Source organism: Scomber scombrus, chromosome 2 (assembly GCF_963691925.1).
Source record: "Scomber scombrus chromosome 2, fScoSco1.1, whole genome shotgun sequence".
In the NCBI taxonomy this organism is placed as follows: domain Eukaryota; kingdom Metazoa; phylum Chordata; class Actinopteri; order Scombriformes; family Scombridae; genus Scomber; species Scomber scombrus.
In genome coordinates this window covers 5,689,434-5,707,216 of record NC_084971.1, presented here as the reverse complement: position 1 = coordinate 5,707,216, position 17,783 = coordinate 5,689,434, and the positions used below count along the sequence as shown (strand labels likewise).

General features: G+C 39.0%; 1 protein-coding gene across 1 annotated transcript in view; it reads left to right on the top strand.

Annotated features, from left to right (window-relative positions):
- The window catches only part of LOC133989228 (endonuclease V-like), a 65,560-nt gene that overhangs the window by 10,526 nt on the left and 37,251 nt on the right, over positions 1–17,783 (top strand). The window contains exons 6-7 of the mRNA XM_062428126.1: positions 5,106–5,174; positions 5,388–5,516. Coding sequence (XP_062284110.1) covers positions 5,106–5,174; positions 5,388–5,516 — 198 coding nt within the window. The remainder of the gene's footprint in view (positions 1–5,105; positions 5,175–5,387; positions 5,517–17,783) is intronic.

Below are 17,783 nucleotides of genomic sequence, written 5' to 3'. Positions count from 1 at the left end.
TCGTTTGACGGGAGATGTTTCGATACTACTTATTTCGGTTGATACCACTGTTGGAAAGTATGTCCTATGTCCAAAACCATTGAGTTCCAAGGTTTCCACTCGACAGCAGCGTTATCCAATTGGGATAAAATAAAAGATGTTTGGGGGACATGAGCCTCGGTGAACAGGGGCCCCTGGAGGTACTAATGCAGCCTTGGATTTACCATTGCATTCCTGTCACATTGTCAGACTCACAATGTCTCAATCTTTAAGAGTGTTCCATGCAATCGTCTTGCTTTAGGGATACCACTCCAATTAAAATTAATATTAAGCACTTGTAAATTATATGGGGCACCACTCATCGCTTTGAAGAGTAAAATGAAATGAATCAGTGTCATAGCTCAAAGTCGTAAATTCTGAGAGGAGGGAGATTCTGTCGTAAAGGGTTACACCAATACAAAGACTTGGCGATAAATCAGGATATTTATTGAACTACTAAGGGAAAGGGATGAATGGGAACCCTAAGTATACATATATATATATATACAATGAACGAGTGAATGGGTAAACAAGTTATTGCCATCAGCATGGATGAGTCAATGTTATCAAAAATGAGTCACAAGCACGATGAGGGGCAATTAACTCTAAATGAAGCCAATAAACATTAGATTTTGGATAGGTCTTTGCATCAACTGTGGCAGGTGGTTTTTCCTGCTGTTTCCGTGGTGATGAAGGGGTGATGATGAGCCAAATTTCTGAGCAGGGCAAAGCAGACTTTGTGATCCTCAGGTGACAGCCAGATGAGAACAGCTGCAGTAGGTTCAGTGAAGCACTTTGGTTCACTGCTTCTCAGGAGGAGAGGAATTCAGGCTCAGACTTAGTAGAAGCAGCAGGGGTGTGTGTTGTGGTATTGTTGCGTTCAGTGGCAGACTGCAGAGTTTGGATGCTGCAGCTCTAACTAACTAACTAACTAAAATAGTCCTTGGAAAAGTCTTAAAAGTTTAACTACAGGATAAAAATAGGAGATTACAAAAATAATATGTATTCAAATGGCAAACAGAGTGCAAGGACTAATAGTACCTGGGTTGTTGCTTTTAGGCGTCTTTCAGTCTTTGTGAGAGTCTCTTTTCTGGAGCTCTTTTGAGTGAATACCTCGATTACTAATTCATTTCTTTGTGTGAGGAGAAAACTGACCTTCAAATAAAAGGGAGATCATTTTATTCCCATTGACTATGTGAAAATAACATGCTTGCTAATTGGATACTCCCTCATTTATGTTGTCGATGCCAATGTCATCAACATATCATGAAAAGCAGCGAGAAAAGACTGAGATATTGTAATAAAAATAAATGAAATAAAATCAATGAACCTTCATATCCTAACCTGTAATTAAATATATTAAGAAAGCATTATTGAACCATAAATAACACATTTGTACTGGTTAATATCAAATAAATTTAATGCAGTACTGTAGAACAGAGGTCAGTAATAGGCAGACCGCAGCCCAGACGCCGTCCTTTTCGGACCCAGACCTGTAACTTATGGAATATTGAGGATTGTTCAATTTTGTCCGAGCGTTTTTTATTTTAACGGGTGCAGCTTCTCCAGCTATTACGGTAAAAGTTGAACGACCCTCAGAGACTGACAGACGATAGTGAACAAAGCCTTCTGTGGACTATAGAGGAACTTTGTCGAGTCTGAAAATAATAAAAAATAACCCTGACAACATCTGATAACAGTTTGGAAACACAAATCACATATCTGCAATAAGCCAATATCGGCCAATAATATCGGCTGACCCATATATCGGTCTGGCTGTATCACCTTCTCACCATGGTATTATAATAATTTTGATGTTCTTTTGTATTGCCTGAATTTATGGTACGGTCACTAGCAGTGGATCAATACATTTCTCTCCTACTTGACAGTGACTGTTAAATGAAGTTGTCCTCTTGCTAGAAGATGTTTATTCCTTCTCTCCTACTTAATTATATCATCTGAATCAAGATAGATCTCAGTTGAAAAGATAGACAGAAGTACATATTTGTCCCAAGTTGTTGAGTTTTGTTTGGCATCGGGGTGTATTTCCTGTGGTCAGTCTGCTGTGGAACAATGTCGCCATGGACAACCGTGGACAAAACCCCCTTTTTCTTCATTTTTAGCAGAGACGATGAGAAACTACCAAAGGATGCCAGCGAAGGGACATTTAGATAGATCATTAACCAGTAGACACCATGCATCTTCTGAAACTGATAGCCCGCTGCCTAAAACAAATGCCTACAAGCCCACAGAGATAAAAAGACTATCATTTACAATGGAGCCTGCGCTGTCTGGGACGGCACAGATTGTCCGATGCTCAGAACCCAGCAGTAAATCCATCCATACATTGTGAAAATGAGATATGCCCGGATCGTTTCTCAGTCAAATTAGATCGATGTCAGGACTTTTTGTGCTGTGTACAGGAAATTCACCTGTTTTTTTCTTTTTCTTTTCTTTTCTTTGCCCTCTATACACTTTTGGAAAATGATATCCTTGATGCTGCTCCAGAGTCTCCTCAGATCTTGCGTCCTCTATTTGTTTTCCTCCTCCTCCATTTCTTGGCTCTTAACTGCCGCCTGTCATCGCCTCATTCATTCACCTGCAGTGTATCTCCCCCCTCTATCTCTCTCTCTCTCTCTCTCTCTCTCTCTGTATCTCTCTCTCTCTCTCTCTCTCTCTCTCTCTCTCTCTCTCTCTCTCTCTCTCTCTCTCTCTCTCTCTCTCTCTCTCTCTCGTCCTTCTTTTTCTCCCCTTTCATCTCTTTATTTCCCCCCCCTCTTTGTCTATCTCTCTCTCATTGATCACTGCCTGGCTGTAACTCAAACTAGTATGTTATTGATGACTTGCTCTGTCTTTCTGACTTCTGCTGTTCTGGCTTCAGTCCTACACTTGCCCGCCCACACACACACACACACACACACTACTGGCCTCATCCCAACCGGGATCTGAGGTCCTGCGCGGCCCCTCCTGTCTCCCCGCTGGCTGCTTGCTGTAATCAGTCATAGTAGAGCAGACACCCCATCCATCACGGAGGCTAAGCTCCCTTCATCGCTCTGGCCCGTAACCCAGAGCACAACCGTCAACAGCGGCCCACATCACTACCATCTGACTTTGCACCGTCTCTTTGACTGTGTGAGGAAAACTTTTAGTCTCTATTGGGGGAAAAAAATGAACTCTCATTTTTAAAATGCAGTGATCTTCAGTTCATCATCATCTAATATAAAACATCTCCAGATGAAGTGGAGTTACTGCCTTTATTAAATATCAAATCAGTCTGATTTGACTGATAATGCAGTTTGGTAATATTTTCGAATGTATGATTGATTTAATATTAGACTAATAGGCTCAAACAGTGTTGCAATCTCCTATCTGTGTTTAAATTGTTAATTTTTTTAATTGATTAGGCGTTTTATTGATTTGATAGACAGGACAGTATCTCAGTGGAGTTGGTTAAATGCTAGAACAGAAGGTCTTGCAGTTCTTTCTTTCCTGTCTCCTGAAGCTCAGGTAACAGCTGATGTCCCTTTATGAAAGACTTCCCATCGACAGTGCAACTTTTGTCCTCCTGGGTCAAAATTGACCCGATCAGGTTTCAATCAATCAGATATTATTTATATAGCACGAAATCACAATAAAAGTGACCTCAAGGCACTTTTTACATAGAGTTAATTAATGTTCTGTTGCACATCTACACAGATCAGCTGTTACACACAGACTCAGGTTTATACGTGGGATTGTTTGTAATAAAGCAGAATTTATAGATGAACCCTGAGCTCCATCAGAGCTGTCAGGACATTTTTATTTTTAAGTAGCTGAAATTAAAATTCAGTCTGACTGAAGATTTCACCTTTAGTTAACACCAACTCTCTGAACACAATGACATCAACACCTCATGTCCTCCTGGGTCACAATTGATCTGAAGATAAGTTTATTCACTTTGAATTAAAAGTTATGGATTGAGTTTGATGATAGTGTGCTATTGTTTAAGCAGGTGTTTCTCTGCTGTAGTGAAAACTTGAAGCTCTGACTGTCTTTTTATTCTGCTGGGAAGGCTTGTACGGAAAAAGATGAAGTTGTTCTGCACCTCGGAAACTTTACAGTTACCATGTATTGCCTCTCTTCATTACATAATCTCATTCACAGACAGTTAGTGCTGGATTATTAAAACATTATATTTTGAGCTGTGTCTCTTGACAGAAAAGCCTCATTAAGAACATCCTCCCTCCTGTATTTGAGTTACTTTGTACTGCTTAGAGGTACAGCTGGTTTATTTATAGCGTTATTGTATTAAGCTTGTTGTTTACTTGAATATGTGTGTGGCACTGGAGATATTTGGCTGCTCACTGCTGAGAAAAAACATGTCTTAAATGTCTTCTTTTCTAGCACCTTGATACATCAAGCATGAACTGGAAGTTTTTGGCTAATAAAGGGTTAAAGGCCTTTTTATGTAGCATTTCTCTAATTGTTCAACTGTCTTTTTACTTCTTCCTTCTTTCTTTTTGTTTTTTTTTTTACCAAAAAATTACATTTTTATTTTACAAAGAAAACAACATTTTATCCAAGAGTTTTTTTTATATTAAGGGTATTTATTTTATCAATTTGTTTAGAAAATATTTGAGGAAAAAGAACATGATGTGGTTTTTTTTTTTTTTGTTTTTTTTTTACATTTTTGTTAAAACTTTTTAAAAAATTAAATATTTTTAACAACATGCTTTAACTTTTTTAAATTATGTTTTTTTCTCCCCAGTCTAACTGTGCAGCAGGTAGATGACACTGACAGGTTTCTCTTTCTGCTAATCAGTGAGCAGCCACAGTGTCTGGCTTTATGTGTTTTTATACAGCTGTCAAATTTCTTTATGACTTCTAATATTTTTTAAGTATTTTCCATTCTTTAAAAACTTATTTGTTCTCAGTTTGGAGTTGTGAAGCATAACTTTAAATATATGGGCATAAGAATGGAGTCAGACAGAGGGTAGACAGTGAGAGAAGCCTCCACAGTAGGTTAATAGTTTGGTTCAGGTCTGTGCTATTTGTATTGACATCTCTTTTGTCTCTTCTGTCTGATTTTTGTTTGTTTGCCTCTGCAGATAGCTGCTCTGCAGAAAGGAGGAGACAGCTTCCCACTCACAGCCACCTCAGGCAAAGTGCTCGGAAAGGTGCGGCAAAAAGGACAGACGCACAAAAGACAGAAACAAATGATTCCAACTAAAGTGTTACTTCATCACTGCCAACCTCAAACAACAACCAATCTGTGAAAAGTCAAAGCCAACACAATGCATACAACAGTCAAAATCAGAGAGGAAGAGAGATAAAAATGCTAAAAAAGTTGTTAGATAAACATCAACCGGTGTCTCTGCCTCTCTGTCCAGGCGCTGCGCAGCTCTGACAAGAGCTCAAAGCCGGTGTATGTGTCCGTCGGCCACAAGATCAGTCTGGACGCAGCCGTACGCCTCACACACTCCTGCTGTCGCTACCGTGTCCCAGAGCCCATCAGACAGGTACACACACACACACACACACACACACACACACACACACACACACACACACACACTCACACACACACACGCTGACCTAGGTCACAGAGGGGAACATTACATAGACTTACATTCATTTCCTGGAGACTTACCCATAGCCACTGACCCAAAAATTTGTCCCTGAAAGTAGCATATGACATACACACGTACACACACACACACTTCATGATGACTATATAGCAGCATGGATCCACTCCTAGAGAAAAAGTAGAGCAAGAAGCAAAAGATTTTATGATCAAATGAATCAAAAGTTGAACTCTTCACTAGCGAGGCAAAGCGCAGTGTTGGAAAGTGAGCGGCGCTCATCACTCGTGTAACAGCATCCCGCTGTGAAGCGGGGAGGTGTGAGCATCATGCTGTGCGGCCCTTTTTCCGCAGCAGGGCCTGGGAGACTTTTAAAAACGGAGGGAACAATGAACAATGTATGCAGCTAAATTAGGAATGTTCTAATTTTCTGCATCTTTTTTTGTTTTGTGTTTTTTATTCCGGTAGCAATGCAGAGAATAACATAAACACTGAAGCAGCATCAGGAAATATGATTCTAAAGTTGTATTTGATTTAGAAAAGCTACAGTGTGACAGTTTTATATGCTCCAAAGAAAAGCAAACAGTCTCTTTCCTGGAGCAGATGAAGATGTGATCAAAGCAGCAGCAGTGGATAACTAAAGCCACATGGGAAGTTATAATAAAATACTGAGAAGTTTGTCACATATTCAAATTTCTATTTATTTACTTGTACTGGAAGGTTGATTTATACTTCAGTGACAGTAAACAAACAGCCAACATAGCACTTAAACATCTGCTAACCTAAACATAATACGAAAAAAATCAACAACAACAACAAAAAATACTCATTGGAGTATTTTTGACATGACAGCTTTTACAATTCAGTAGTTTCTAGGCCAATATTCACACTTCTTCAGCTACCTTAGTAATTGTAATGTTATCATTTTTTTTCAAAATGAACAGGGAGTACAGCTTTGCACTGTGATGCTGCTTTTAAGCCTCTGTTATATTTTTTGTGATTGAAGCAAAGACACAAGCTGAGTGCGTTATAGAGCAGTTTTGGGGCGTCACACTGCAGTAATGAAACAGCACTCATCAGCAGGTGTTGTAGCAGCCAATAACGTAACGCCAACTGAAATAGTTTTTCTTTTTTAGGTTGGAAAAAAAATGATGCTTGTATTATTTTTCTCTTAGTAAAACTTAAAAACATGTGTGTTTATTTGACCTGAACATAATGCAAGAGTTATGCTACTATTTGAAAGACCTAATAGTAAGACTAAGTGCCATGGAAGTGTGACACTTTATATCCATAAATAATCCATAATAACTTAAATAAAGTCATATTAGTATATTATTACATTATCGGCTCCAGTTATTTAATTTGTAAAGGTTTTTTTTTTTTTTCCTAGCCAATAATATAATAACTTATTACAATAAGATAAGATATTCCTTTATTAGTCCAACAGTGGGGACATTTACATTATTTCAGCAGTGGACAGTAAAAATAGAAGAGCATCAATAGACAGAATAAAGAACAATAAATAATAAGTAAGTACACAAACAATAAAACAACAACCACAGTAGTAAAAAAATATAGTAAAAATATATTAACATTATGTACAGTAATATTGGTGTCAAATGATAATATACCTGAGTTGATACTGTTATTGCACATATTTTAAGAGAAAATATATATATATTTATACACACGCACATACACACATACACACACACCACACACACACATATATACATATATATACACATACATACATACATACAGTAAATACATACATATAAACATACATACATACATACATACATATAAACACACATACATACATACATACATACATACATACATATAAACACACATACATACATACATACATATAAACACACACATACATACATACATACATACATACATACATACATACATACATACATACATACATATAAACACACATACATACATACATACATACATACATACATATAAACACACATACATACATACATACATACATACATACATACATACATACATACATACATACATATAAACACACACATACATACATACATACATATAAACACACACACACACACATACATACATACATACATACATACATACATACATACACACACACACATACATACATACATACATACATACATACATACATACATACATACATACATACATACATACATACATACATACATACATACATACATATAAACACACATACATACTGCACATTTGAACTGAAAGTAGTGGTATACCTGATATACTAACATTGCACAGTCATGTACATTAAATAATGCAGTTTATAAAGTTATCCAGCTCGGGGGTGTGTGAGGTTTACTGGGAGCAGTGCTGATTGTACAGTCTGACACCTGCATGGAGGAAGGACCTGCAATATCGCTGCTTCACACACTTTATGTTATTGGTACTGAAATCTTATTACGTTATCGGCTTTATTACGTTAAAAACAGGCAAAATGATTATGTTATGGTCCATTATTACATTACTGGCAGCTACAGGTGTCATGAATCCTGTTAAGCAACCTGTTTACAGCAGGTCTGTTCAGTTTGGGACACATGAGTGAGCAAACTTGACAGAAAAACAGAGGAGAGATTTGAGATAAGAATCCAAAAAAAACTTCTTCCATGACGTCCGTTGATTATTTTAGTGTATTTTTCCTTTTTATTTCTGCTTGTCTGTGACTGCAGGCTGACTTTTATAGTAGTATATAATAAATGAATTGTTGCACAGAGGTGGTGATAAAGATTGCTACTGTCCCTTTTCTCCCATTGTGCACCTATAACGTGTACTCTGCCTCTGCAGTCCAGTCCCCTGTGACTCTTACAAAGGAAAATTCATGGCATTTTCACTGCTTTTATGAATAGAGTCAAATGACTCATAGTTTTGACACAGTCTTGCATTTGTTTTTTAAAAAATAAAAAAGGTTATCAGCGTCATATAAAAACACCCACTAACTGTCATTTTGGGGAGGAAGTAAAAAAATAAAAAACCTGCAGTTACCTGAGTTGATCCCTCCTTCCTGCCTCAGGCTCTGTTCTTCTTTCTGCCACTAGGCTGTACTGTGCTGCTGTTGTTCTCTGTCCTTTTTTTTTAACATCCACTGCACAGAAAACACACTTTCACACACACACACACACACACACACACACACACACACACACACACGCACACACAGGCACACACAGGCCCGCACACATCTCAAAATCAGTTTTTCACCAGGGGAGGTGCAGTAGTGGCGAACTCATCCCCTCCCGTGTGTGTGCGTGTGTGTTTATTTCATCAAAGTGTGATGTGTTTAGCTGGGGGGGGGGAGGAGGAGGAGGAGGAGGAGGAAGAGGGGGAGGAAGCAGCTCCACCACCAGCAGCAGCAGCAGGGACTTAAATGTGGACATCAGACAAAAAACCAGGGACACTCTCACCTTCCTCTCTACAAATCACTAATACTTCTTTTTTTCCTGACTTTATCTTTCTGACATCATATCGCCAACATCACAGGAAAAAAAAAACAACAAAAAACTCACAAATCAAGCTCCGGTGAGTCGTGTTCGCAGCCGAACTCTACATTCGCGTCGCTCTTTCGTGGGCAGGGGGAAAGATTCACGTCCCTCAGGCTTGCGAAACTTCAGTCGCAACTTCTGGGGGAAAAAAAAATCAAATAAAAAAAAAATCAAAAAGCTTTGCCTGACAGGAATGTGTCAAAATATGACAGGTCGTCTTTTTTGAAGTTTGAAAATAGAAGATGAGCCGCGGAGCTCTTCAGATGCTCGTCATGGTCAACAACGGGGACGGGCTTGGGCGCACATGTGTAGACCTACAAATATAGCGTGCAAAAGTCAAACACACATACCCGCTTATGTAACTTCCAATGCCAAACAAGTATACATGTGTGTATGCAGTTATACATAAACACACACACACAAACTTGCCCACGCTGAGTCGGACTGAGCGCTAAAGCTTGGCAGGTTCTCAGTGGTGGACGGTGTGATGTGGTTTGTGTGGTGACTGGTTGTGTGGTTCACTGCTGGGACACAAACAGAGCGAGTGGTGCAGTTTGTCAGATAAGGGAGGAGTGGATGCTTATGTATGCAGGAGAGAAACACTGTGCGAGCGTGATCAACTGTGCACCGGAGGAGCAGATATGTCATTCATGTATGCAGGCAGAAGCTCAAATCTATGAAGGGAAGTAAAGCAATGAAAAAGTTTCCACAGTGCTAGGTGTCAGGAGATGTACTGATGCAAAGTGTGTGAGAATTAAAGTTAAAAACAACAACATTGAAACCACAAGTGTTTTATGTATGAGTGAATATGAGCCTCTAGAACAGATTAGGTTCTACTTCGGTATTAATTCTCCAAGTCTCTACTGAAAGGATGAACGTCATTCTTCCAGATGATTCTCCGCATTCTAATATATCGCTTCAAAATCTCCCTTAAGTGTTTAATTGGATTAAGATGTGGTGACTGTGACGGCCACAGGATGTGATTCATGTCATTCGCATCATTTAATCCCCAAACCATCACTGACTCCTTGTGATCTGTATAGAAGCAACTCCATTTGTCACAATTTTCCACCCATTTATTTAGGTGTGTCTTTGATTTGTCAGCAGTGAGAAGTGAGTGAGAAGAACCAAAAATTAAAATGTTAAATATTAAATTAGTTTGGTCTTATAGTTCATTGTATTTTTCAGTTTCTCTAATTGTTTTATTAGTAGTATAAAGTATTGTTTGATTAAAGGTGCACACCGCTGGTTTTTTTCACGGACAAGCCCCATAACCCACAGAGTCAGTGAGTGAGTGATGAAGTTACACCATTCTCCAGCCGGCCCAGTGTTGCAGTGTCTCCGTTGGCCAATGCTATTTTCAAAATGAATTGGTGCAAACAGTTTCAGCTGTGTCCTCAGGGGACTTTTAAAGTGAAGAGGCCCTGAGAGCAGCTCACTATCAGCGGGACTGAGAGTGTGTGCAGTCCTGAAAATAAGTTTTAAAAACACACATATGCCGACCCAAAAGTCTCACAGAGGTTAAGACACTGACATGAGCTTCAACCTTAGGACACAAGGAGACATAACAAATCCATTTTTACCAGCGGCTAGTTAGCATGGCTAGCATCGTTAGCAGATCATTAGAAGTACTATTTAAATGAGTTCTCTGAGTGGAAAGTTTTGTTCCTACAACTGCATTTATACCCTTTTTTTTTTTTTTTAACTCAATCGTAGCTTAAACAAGTCATGTGATTTTCTACTTCATTACACTTTAATGAACACATATGACTGACCTCTACAGAAAATGACAGATAAACATTTCATTTCTAGGAATTCACATTCAAAAATCAGACCATTTGTAAAAAATTTGATATTTAGTAAAAATAAGTTAATTAATTAAAAGCCAGATTAAATAAATATGTCTTCAGGTCACATCTCTTATAGCCTTAGGTAGGGTATTCCATCATTTTGGAGCATAATTAAAGAAAGCTGCATTTCTTGTTTCAGTAGCAGTAATAACAATCACTACAAGGTTCTTGAGCACCATAATAATCATTTTAAAAAACAGCAACAAATATGTTTTGTTCTCAGACATTTATCTGGTACTTCATATAGATGGTACTATAGATGTTAATGTACAGTGTTTATATGGTAACAGTGCTGTTCCTCTATATTTCATCAGTTCATTTTCTAAATGCTCTGACAGTACTTCTTCCAGAGAAGGGCATTTTAATATTCTACCATGGAGAACATTTCTTACATTTCAGTTGAAAATGAGCAAAATGAGATTTTACAGAAGTTAGGAATTCTGTGTTGGATTAGTAGCTGCTCAGTAATCATGACTGTCAGAGCTAAAGTGATCTCCTGCCTCCAAATTAACCCTTTACTCAACCTCTCTGCCTCGTGTCTGTTTTTTCCTCCTTTCGTCCTCCTCTCTGTCTAATGAGATCCTCTCACCTTACACCATGACTGAAAGAAACCCCCTCCTTCCACATCTTGAGAGATTCACAGAGAGGAAAGATGAAAGGGAAAAATGACATCATGGTTGGATTCTGCAGTGAAGGCTGATGTGTGAATGCACTGCAGCAGAATCTTATGTATCACGGCGCACAGCTAAAACACACACACACACATACACACATACAGCACAGACTAATTCGCGCCTTATCTCAGTCCTGCTCTCTCACACCATTAAATTCTCACACTCCTTTGGTATCCCACGCTTCACTTGATAAAGCGTAAGAGTAACATGTGATGGGAAGTAGAAGGCAACCATGGGCCAGATGCATTAAACTCTGTGGTTCCATACAAAACCAGAAATGTATACAGCTGTGTGTACTCATGATTCTAATTCATACATTGAATGGGACAATGTATGAATTTCCACTCCTACCATTAGCCTTAAATGGATTAAGATACACTGAACCTGATGTTTAATATGATATGAGATGAGTAAACCTCTGTTTTTGTTAGCCTCGCCACCAACTTGACTGTAAGGGAACCAATTAAATGAGCTTGGAATTGTTTAGGGGAGCAGGAGGTAAGGAGGGGGGGTTAGTTTGTGTGGTGCATTACCACAAAATGTTTAAAATAAATAATAATGTTTGACTTGAGAAGTTTGGACACATCATCCTGTTTCTTGTTTCCTTATCAGTTTCTTGCAGCAGAGGAGGGATTGACTCTTGTGTTAATTCTGATTAGCAGAGTTGAATTTAAACTTGAAGCAGTGTTATAATACATAACCTCATGTTGGCAGGTTCAACTACAAGCTTTAAAATCACACAAGCTGCAGGAAAATTAGTGAAATTGGCTCAAGTTGTTGGAACATGCGGTCATCAGCCACTTCTACTCCTGTACAATCTAATTCAATCCAATACAACAGCTCTGCTTTAAATTCTACATTTATGAAGTTTATACAGTTTCAGTTTTTGCTGACAATGTCAAAACCACCACCACTTAGTATGACCTCAGTAATAAACAAAGTAGAATTATCACTTTTTTAACAATGTTAACAAATCTGAAAATATATAAACTTGAAAAAAGTTGAATTTATAGCAGAGTTGTTGTATTGGATTGAATTAGATTGCACAGGTGTACCTAATGAAGTGGCCAATGACTGTATATATAATAATAATAAACGTAATTTACATTATATAGCACTTTTCTTAACAATGTTACAAAGTGCTTCACAGAAGAAATAAAACCAAACCAGGCAGATAAAAATAAGGCAGTGAAGAGCACAGAGATAAAGACAGAGGCACAGAAGTAATAGTACATGATGTATAAAATAATAAAATAATTTGTAAAAAATAAGATAATAATAAAATTCACAGAAGTAAAACAGTAAGGATGTGCCCAGTGTTTGTTACAACTAAAATTAATGATTAAAATGAAATTAAATAATTTTCTTTATATTATTTGTTTTCCATGATGGCGCCCCCTATCTTTGCAATGATTAGTTGGCACTAATTAGGTCATCATTTACATCGACAGAGAACTAATTAATGCCAACTCATCATAATTAATGTCGTTTCCATACACTCAGTCAAGTAGCTTCATTTTAAAGCACATTTGAATACAGCAGTAATGTCAGCATTTATAATAGGCAGATGGTCACACTGATTAACAGCCAGACAGCATCCTGCTACACAACACATGAGACACAGACTCTGATCAACAACCCACATTAGCTTTCCTGGCAAAGTCTCCTTCTTATCTAACTTACAAACATGAGCATGCGTCTTGTCCCGCTGCTTAGCTTGTTCAACGAGCCAACAAACAAACATTCACCAGGGAAAAGCGCGCCGCTAGCATCAGTTAGCAGGCTAGAGGCACACTGTGAACATGTCAGATGTTGGTGTGGTTCTTACTCTTCAACACACTGCCAACAACACCCCGGCTGCCCAGGAGATGAAGCTACAAGTTCTTTTTCTCCAGTCCGCGTGGCCTAACAGCAGCACTTTGCCAGCCGCTGTCAACCAAACACAGACACCGACACGCCCCTCCAGCCACACGGAACTAAAAGGAGCATTTCTGATATTTTCTCAAAGACCTTGTTTCTTCTTTTTGATAATAATACATTTAAAAAACACAACAAACGTGAATTCAGTTGGTCTTCAAACCTTACTTTTTTACTGATTAATAGAGTGTTGTTGGCTGTGCATGTACACTCTTCTCCTGTGTGGTCCTGTTTGACATTCACAGTGTCAGTGACAGTGTTAAATTGGTATACTTCCACTTTATTATTTCCAATAGGTCAGGTTAGTTGAACATATAAAAATGTGCTATTTGATTGATATTTCCAATAATAGATCTATAACACTTTAAAGATACAGTATGTAGAATTTTAAAGGTGTAGTGTGTAGAATGTAGTAGCATCAATCCAGCCAACATGTCCATGTGGGCCCCACATGGGTTAAATGTGGGCTACATGGGTACTGAGTGGGCATGGGCTTGAGCTGGGCAAATTTTGTGGGTCCCACATGGTTTCAGTAACATGGGCCCCATATGTGAAGCCCACGTGGGCTGACTGTATAAACCCCATAAGGGATGTAAGTGGGCTAAGCGAGCATAGGCATAAACTGGGCAAATTGTATGGGCCCCATATTGTTTCAGAAACATAGGACCCACATGTGTAACTCACCCAGTTGGGCCTCACCTGAAACCCAGTCAGAACCCACTTGAAGCCCATTAGGGCAAACATAGGTGGGGCCACTATTGGGACCCATATTACAGGCCAAATTAGGTTTTTGATGTCATCATTTTACAGCATTTCAGTGTTAATTCTATGGACATTTTTTACAGTGCAGTAGTCCGGAATGGGCAAACCAAACCTTTCTTGTTTTTTGCAAGTTTTGTAGCGACCATACATTCTCTCACATTCTTAGAAGAAGGGTGTTTAGAAGTTCAACCTCACCACTAGATGCCAGTAAACCCTACACAATGCACCTTTAAGTGGAGCAGCTCTTTAAAGAAATGTTCTTGGGAAAATGACAGCTGCTTTTAAACCTAACCCAACTATCTGCAATGCATCTCTGAATTTTGCCTCAAAATGTATTAGAAATAACAGATCTACAGTTGTGTGTGAAGGGATTATGGTGTAACAACAGATCTTATGCCAGGTAGCTGATGTACTAAGCTATCTACACATTGGAGGTTACATACATACTGCATGTGAACTGTAAAGAACGTGATTAGTCAGGTGTGTTTCTCTCTAATGATGGTGGATATTCGTGAAGTCAACATAAAGTTAGTGGTTGACAAGTCTATCTTCTCCTTTCCAGTGACACACATTCAGTAAAACCACATCCACCGCAAACCTCCTACTCACCTCCAAGAAATATCTCTTCCTGTCATAATGAACCAAAGAGTAGTGACTGCACAGAGGTAGTCTCCTGTTCAGTATGGACCTGAAAATCTCTCTATTTCTCAAAAGAAGTGACAGACTGTGAACACGTCTACTGTGAAGCATGAAATTAAAGTATGATGCGGCTTCATCAAGTACAGTACTTATCTAGTGTTTTGGTGCTACCAACAGGTGAAATCTGATGCTGAACTCTAAATCAAAACCTAATCACAATCACTCAAATATGGACAACATGGAAAATGTGTCAGTTTGCCTTGGAGACACACACACACATATAAAATCTAGACAGAAAATCTAAGAATATGTAAGAGCACAGGCAAACATACTGTGCACTAAAGCACATAAATATACAAACACATATGCACAGACTCCGATAAAAGCCTGGACACATACACACACTCACAAGCTGCTCTGTACTTCCTGTCCTTCAGCAGTCAGTTAAAAGCTCTAATGGACAACCACAGAGCTGAAACCTGATTTTTTTTCAAGCAATTGTTCCTTGACAAACATTCTCCTATCCTTTAAGTCCTGCCTGCTGGCTTTTTAGGAAATTGGTAAAAAGAAGTATTAGAAATAAACCAAATAAAGAACGGTCATAAAGGTTTGCAGGTTAAGGCCCCAAGGAGTGACATCATTATTCTTTAAAGCCAAACTATGTAACATTTGGAAAAAGAAATAATATAATATTCTTGTTATAAATGGAACGTTACATTCATAAACAATAAAACACAGGGTTTCTCATTTCAGAACACTCGGGGGCTGCTGCTGCTACAGCCTTATGTGTTCTGCTATAACCAGTAAATTATGGTGGCCAACATTAGCAAACATGAGCTACTAGTCATACCAGACCAAGTCGATGAATACTGCTGTATAACTGACTACTGAGTGTGACTCTCCTCTAGTTATGTGACTGTTAGACTATCACAAATGTTTCAGTTGTTTTATCTCAAATTTTAAGTGTACCTGTCTCATTACATTAGCTCTCATCTCTTGCTTATCCCCTAATAATATGTTTAAAGCTAATGATTTGAAAGAATCTTAATCCATATAACCACAACCTCTCCCTTCCTACATATCCTGTTCATACAAAGTAAACCTTTGACTCATCATTTATATACATCTGTAGGACTGAGAAGCTTGTCAGGTATTGTTATTGCTGGTTTGTGCACATGTTTTATGTCGTGTGTAGTCTTGGGCCACTTTTGGTCAATCAGTCATTATCTCCAGTCTGAAATCCATTACACTTCCCCCACCTCCATCATCCCTCTAAACACACACACACACACACACACACACACACACATTGATGGGAAGACATCCTCTGGTAATGGGACTCTAAGGAGCTGGCCGAGACGTACAGCAACAGCCTATTTCCAGACCTCTCCTCTCTGAGTGCTTTTCACTGAGCGGAAGTCACTAATTATGTTCCCTCTCTTTCTACAGCAGTCACCTATACACTGCTGGCTCTCAGTGCTTTATAGTATGACTTTTAGAGTTGTGAAATTATCTTAAAAGTCACTCTGCACAGTCTAAAGTTTCTGTCAAACTGGCTCCTGGAAGGATCAAAGCTTTGAACTTGTGTTCCTTTCCAGCTGATGTTCATCACAATCTTCCTGCAGAGCCACCCATGCTATCAACATCTTCCTTCACAGTACTGTAAGGCTCTCTAGATATTGAATGTGTACAACTTCCCTGCTAAGAGGCAATAAATGTGGCTCCATCTTGGGTTTCCATACCCTGTGGCGGGGCAGGACGACGGGAAATGTTAAAGCTCCACAGCTGCATGGTCAGATTGCAAAAACAGATGGAATTTATGCAGATGTGTGATGGTATAGTGTCTGTGTGTGTGTGTGTGTGAGAGGAGGAGATGCGCAGTGTGTGTTTGTTTAAGAGAGAGATATTGTCAGTGTGTGTTTTGCGTGCAGATATTGAAACCTGGGATATATTTGTGTGTAAGAAGTGTGAATATCTGTTTTTATATTATATTTTTGTTTATTTTGTCTGCACTGCAGTCTGCAGACGCAAGAATTCATTCTGTACCCCAGCAGGCCACAACAGTGTGTGTGTGTGTGTGTGTGTGTGTGTGTGTGTGTGTGTGTGTGTGTGTGTGTGTGTGTGTGTGTGTGTGTGAGAGAGTGACCGTGTCCTCACTTGTCACCAGAGCCCTGGCTCGTGTGTGTGTGGCTTGCTTTTGATGAGTCCCCACTTTTTCAACTTCCTCTCACCTCCTTGTTCTGCCCAACTTTGTTCATCCTCGCTGTACTGTACTGTTTTTGTCTTCTCTCGCCGCCGTCTCTCATCCATCCACCCCTCCGCCCCGCTGCTCCGTCTCCACTCTCTGAATAATTCAGGCCTGCAGAGCCAGTGTATTTTTGGTTGTTGTCACCTCTGCAGTAACACAAACATAGCCCTTATGACTGCGCATGCACAGACACACAAACTACTATAGCTGTGCTGGCATCCACACACACACACACACACACACACACACACACAAACACTGATTTACACAAATGAGTTTGCCAAAAGAAACAAAAGGTATCAGAGTCGATGAGACCCAGAGACTCGCTAATTACGAACAACTATCCTTACGGGGATTTCACACCATCACTGTGCTCCACCTCGTCTCTGCTACTCCAGCAATGATTAATGACACGTCTCACTTTTCTGTGTCTTCACAAAGTTGTATGAAGTTGGGACATTGCTTGTTTGTGGTTGTGCTGTCTTTCTGGTTGTGTTTAGGTGTTTTTTTTACAGCACACTTGAATACATTTTGGAGTCATTATGAGTCATTACAGTTTGGTTTTATTAATGTAATCATTA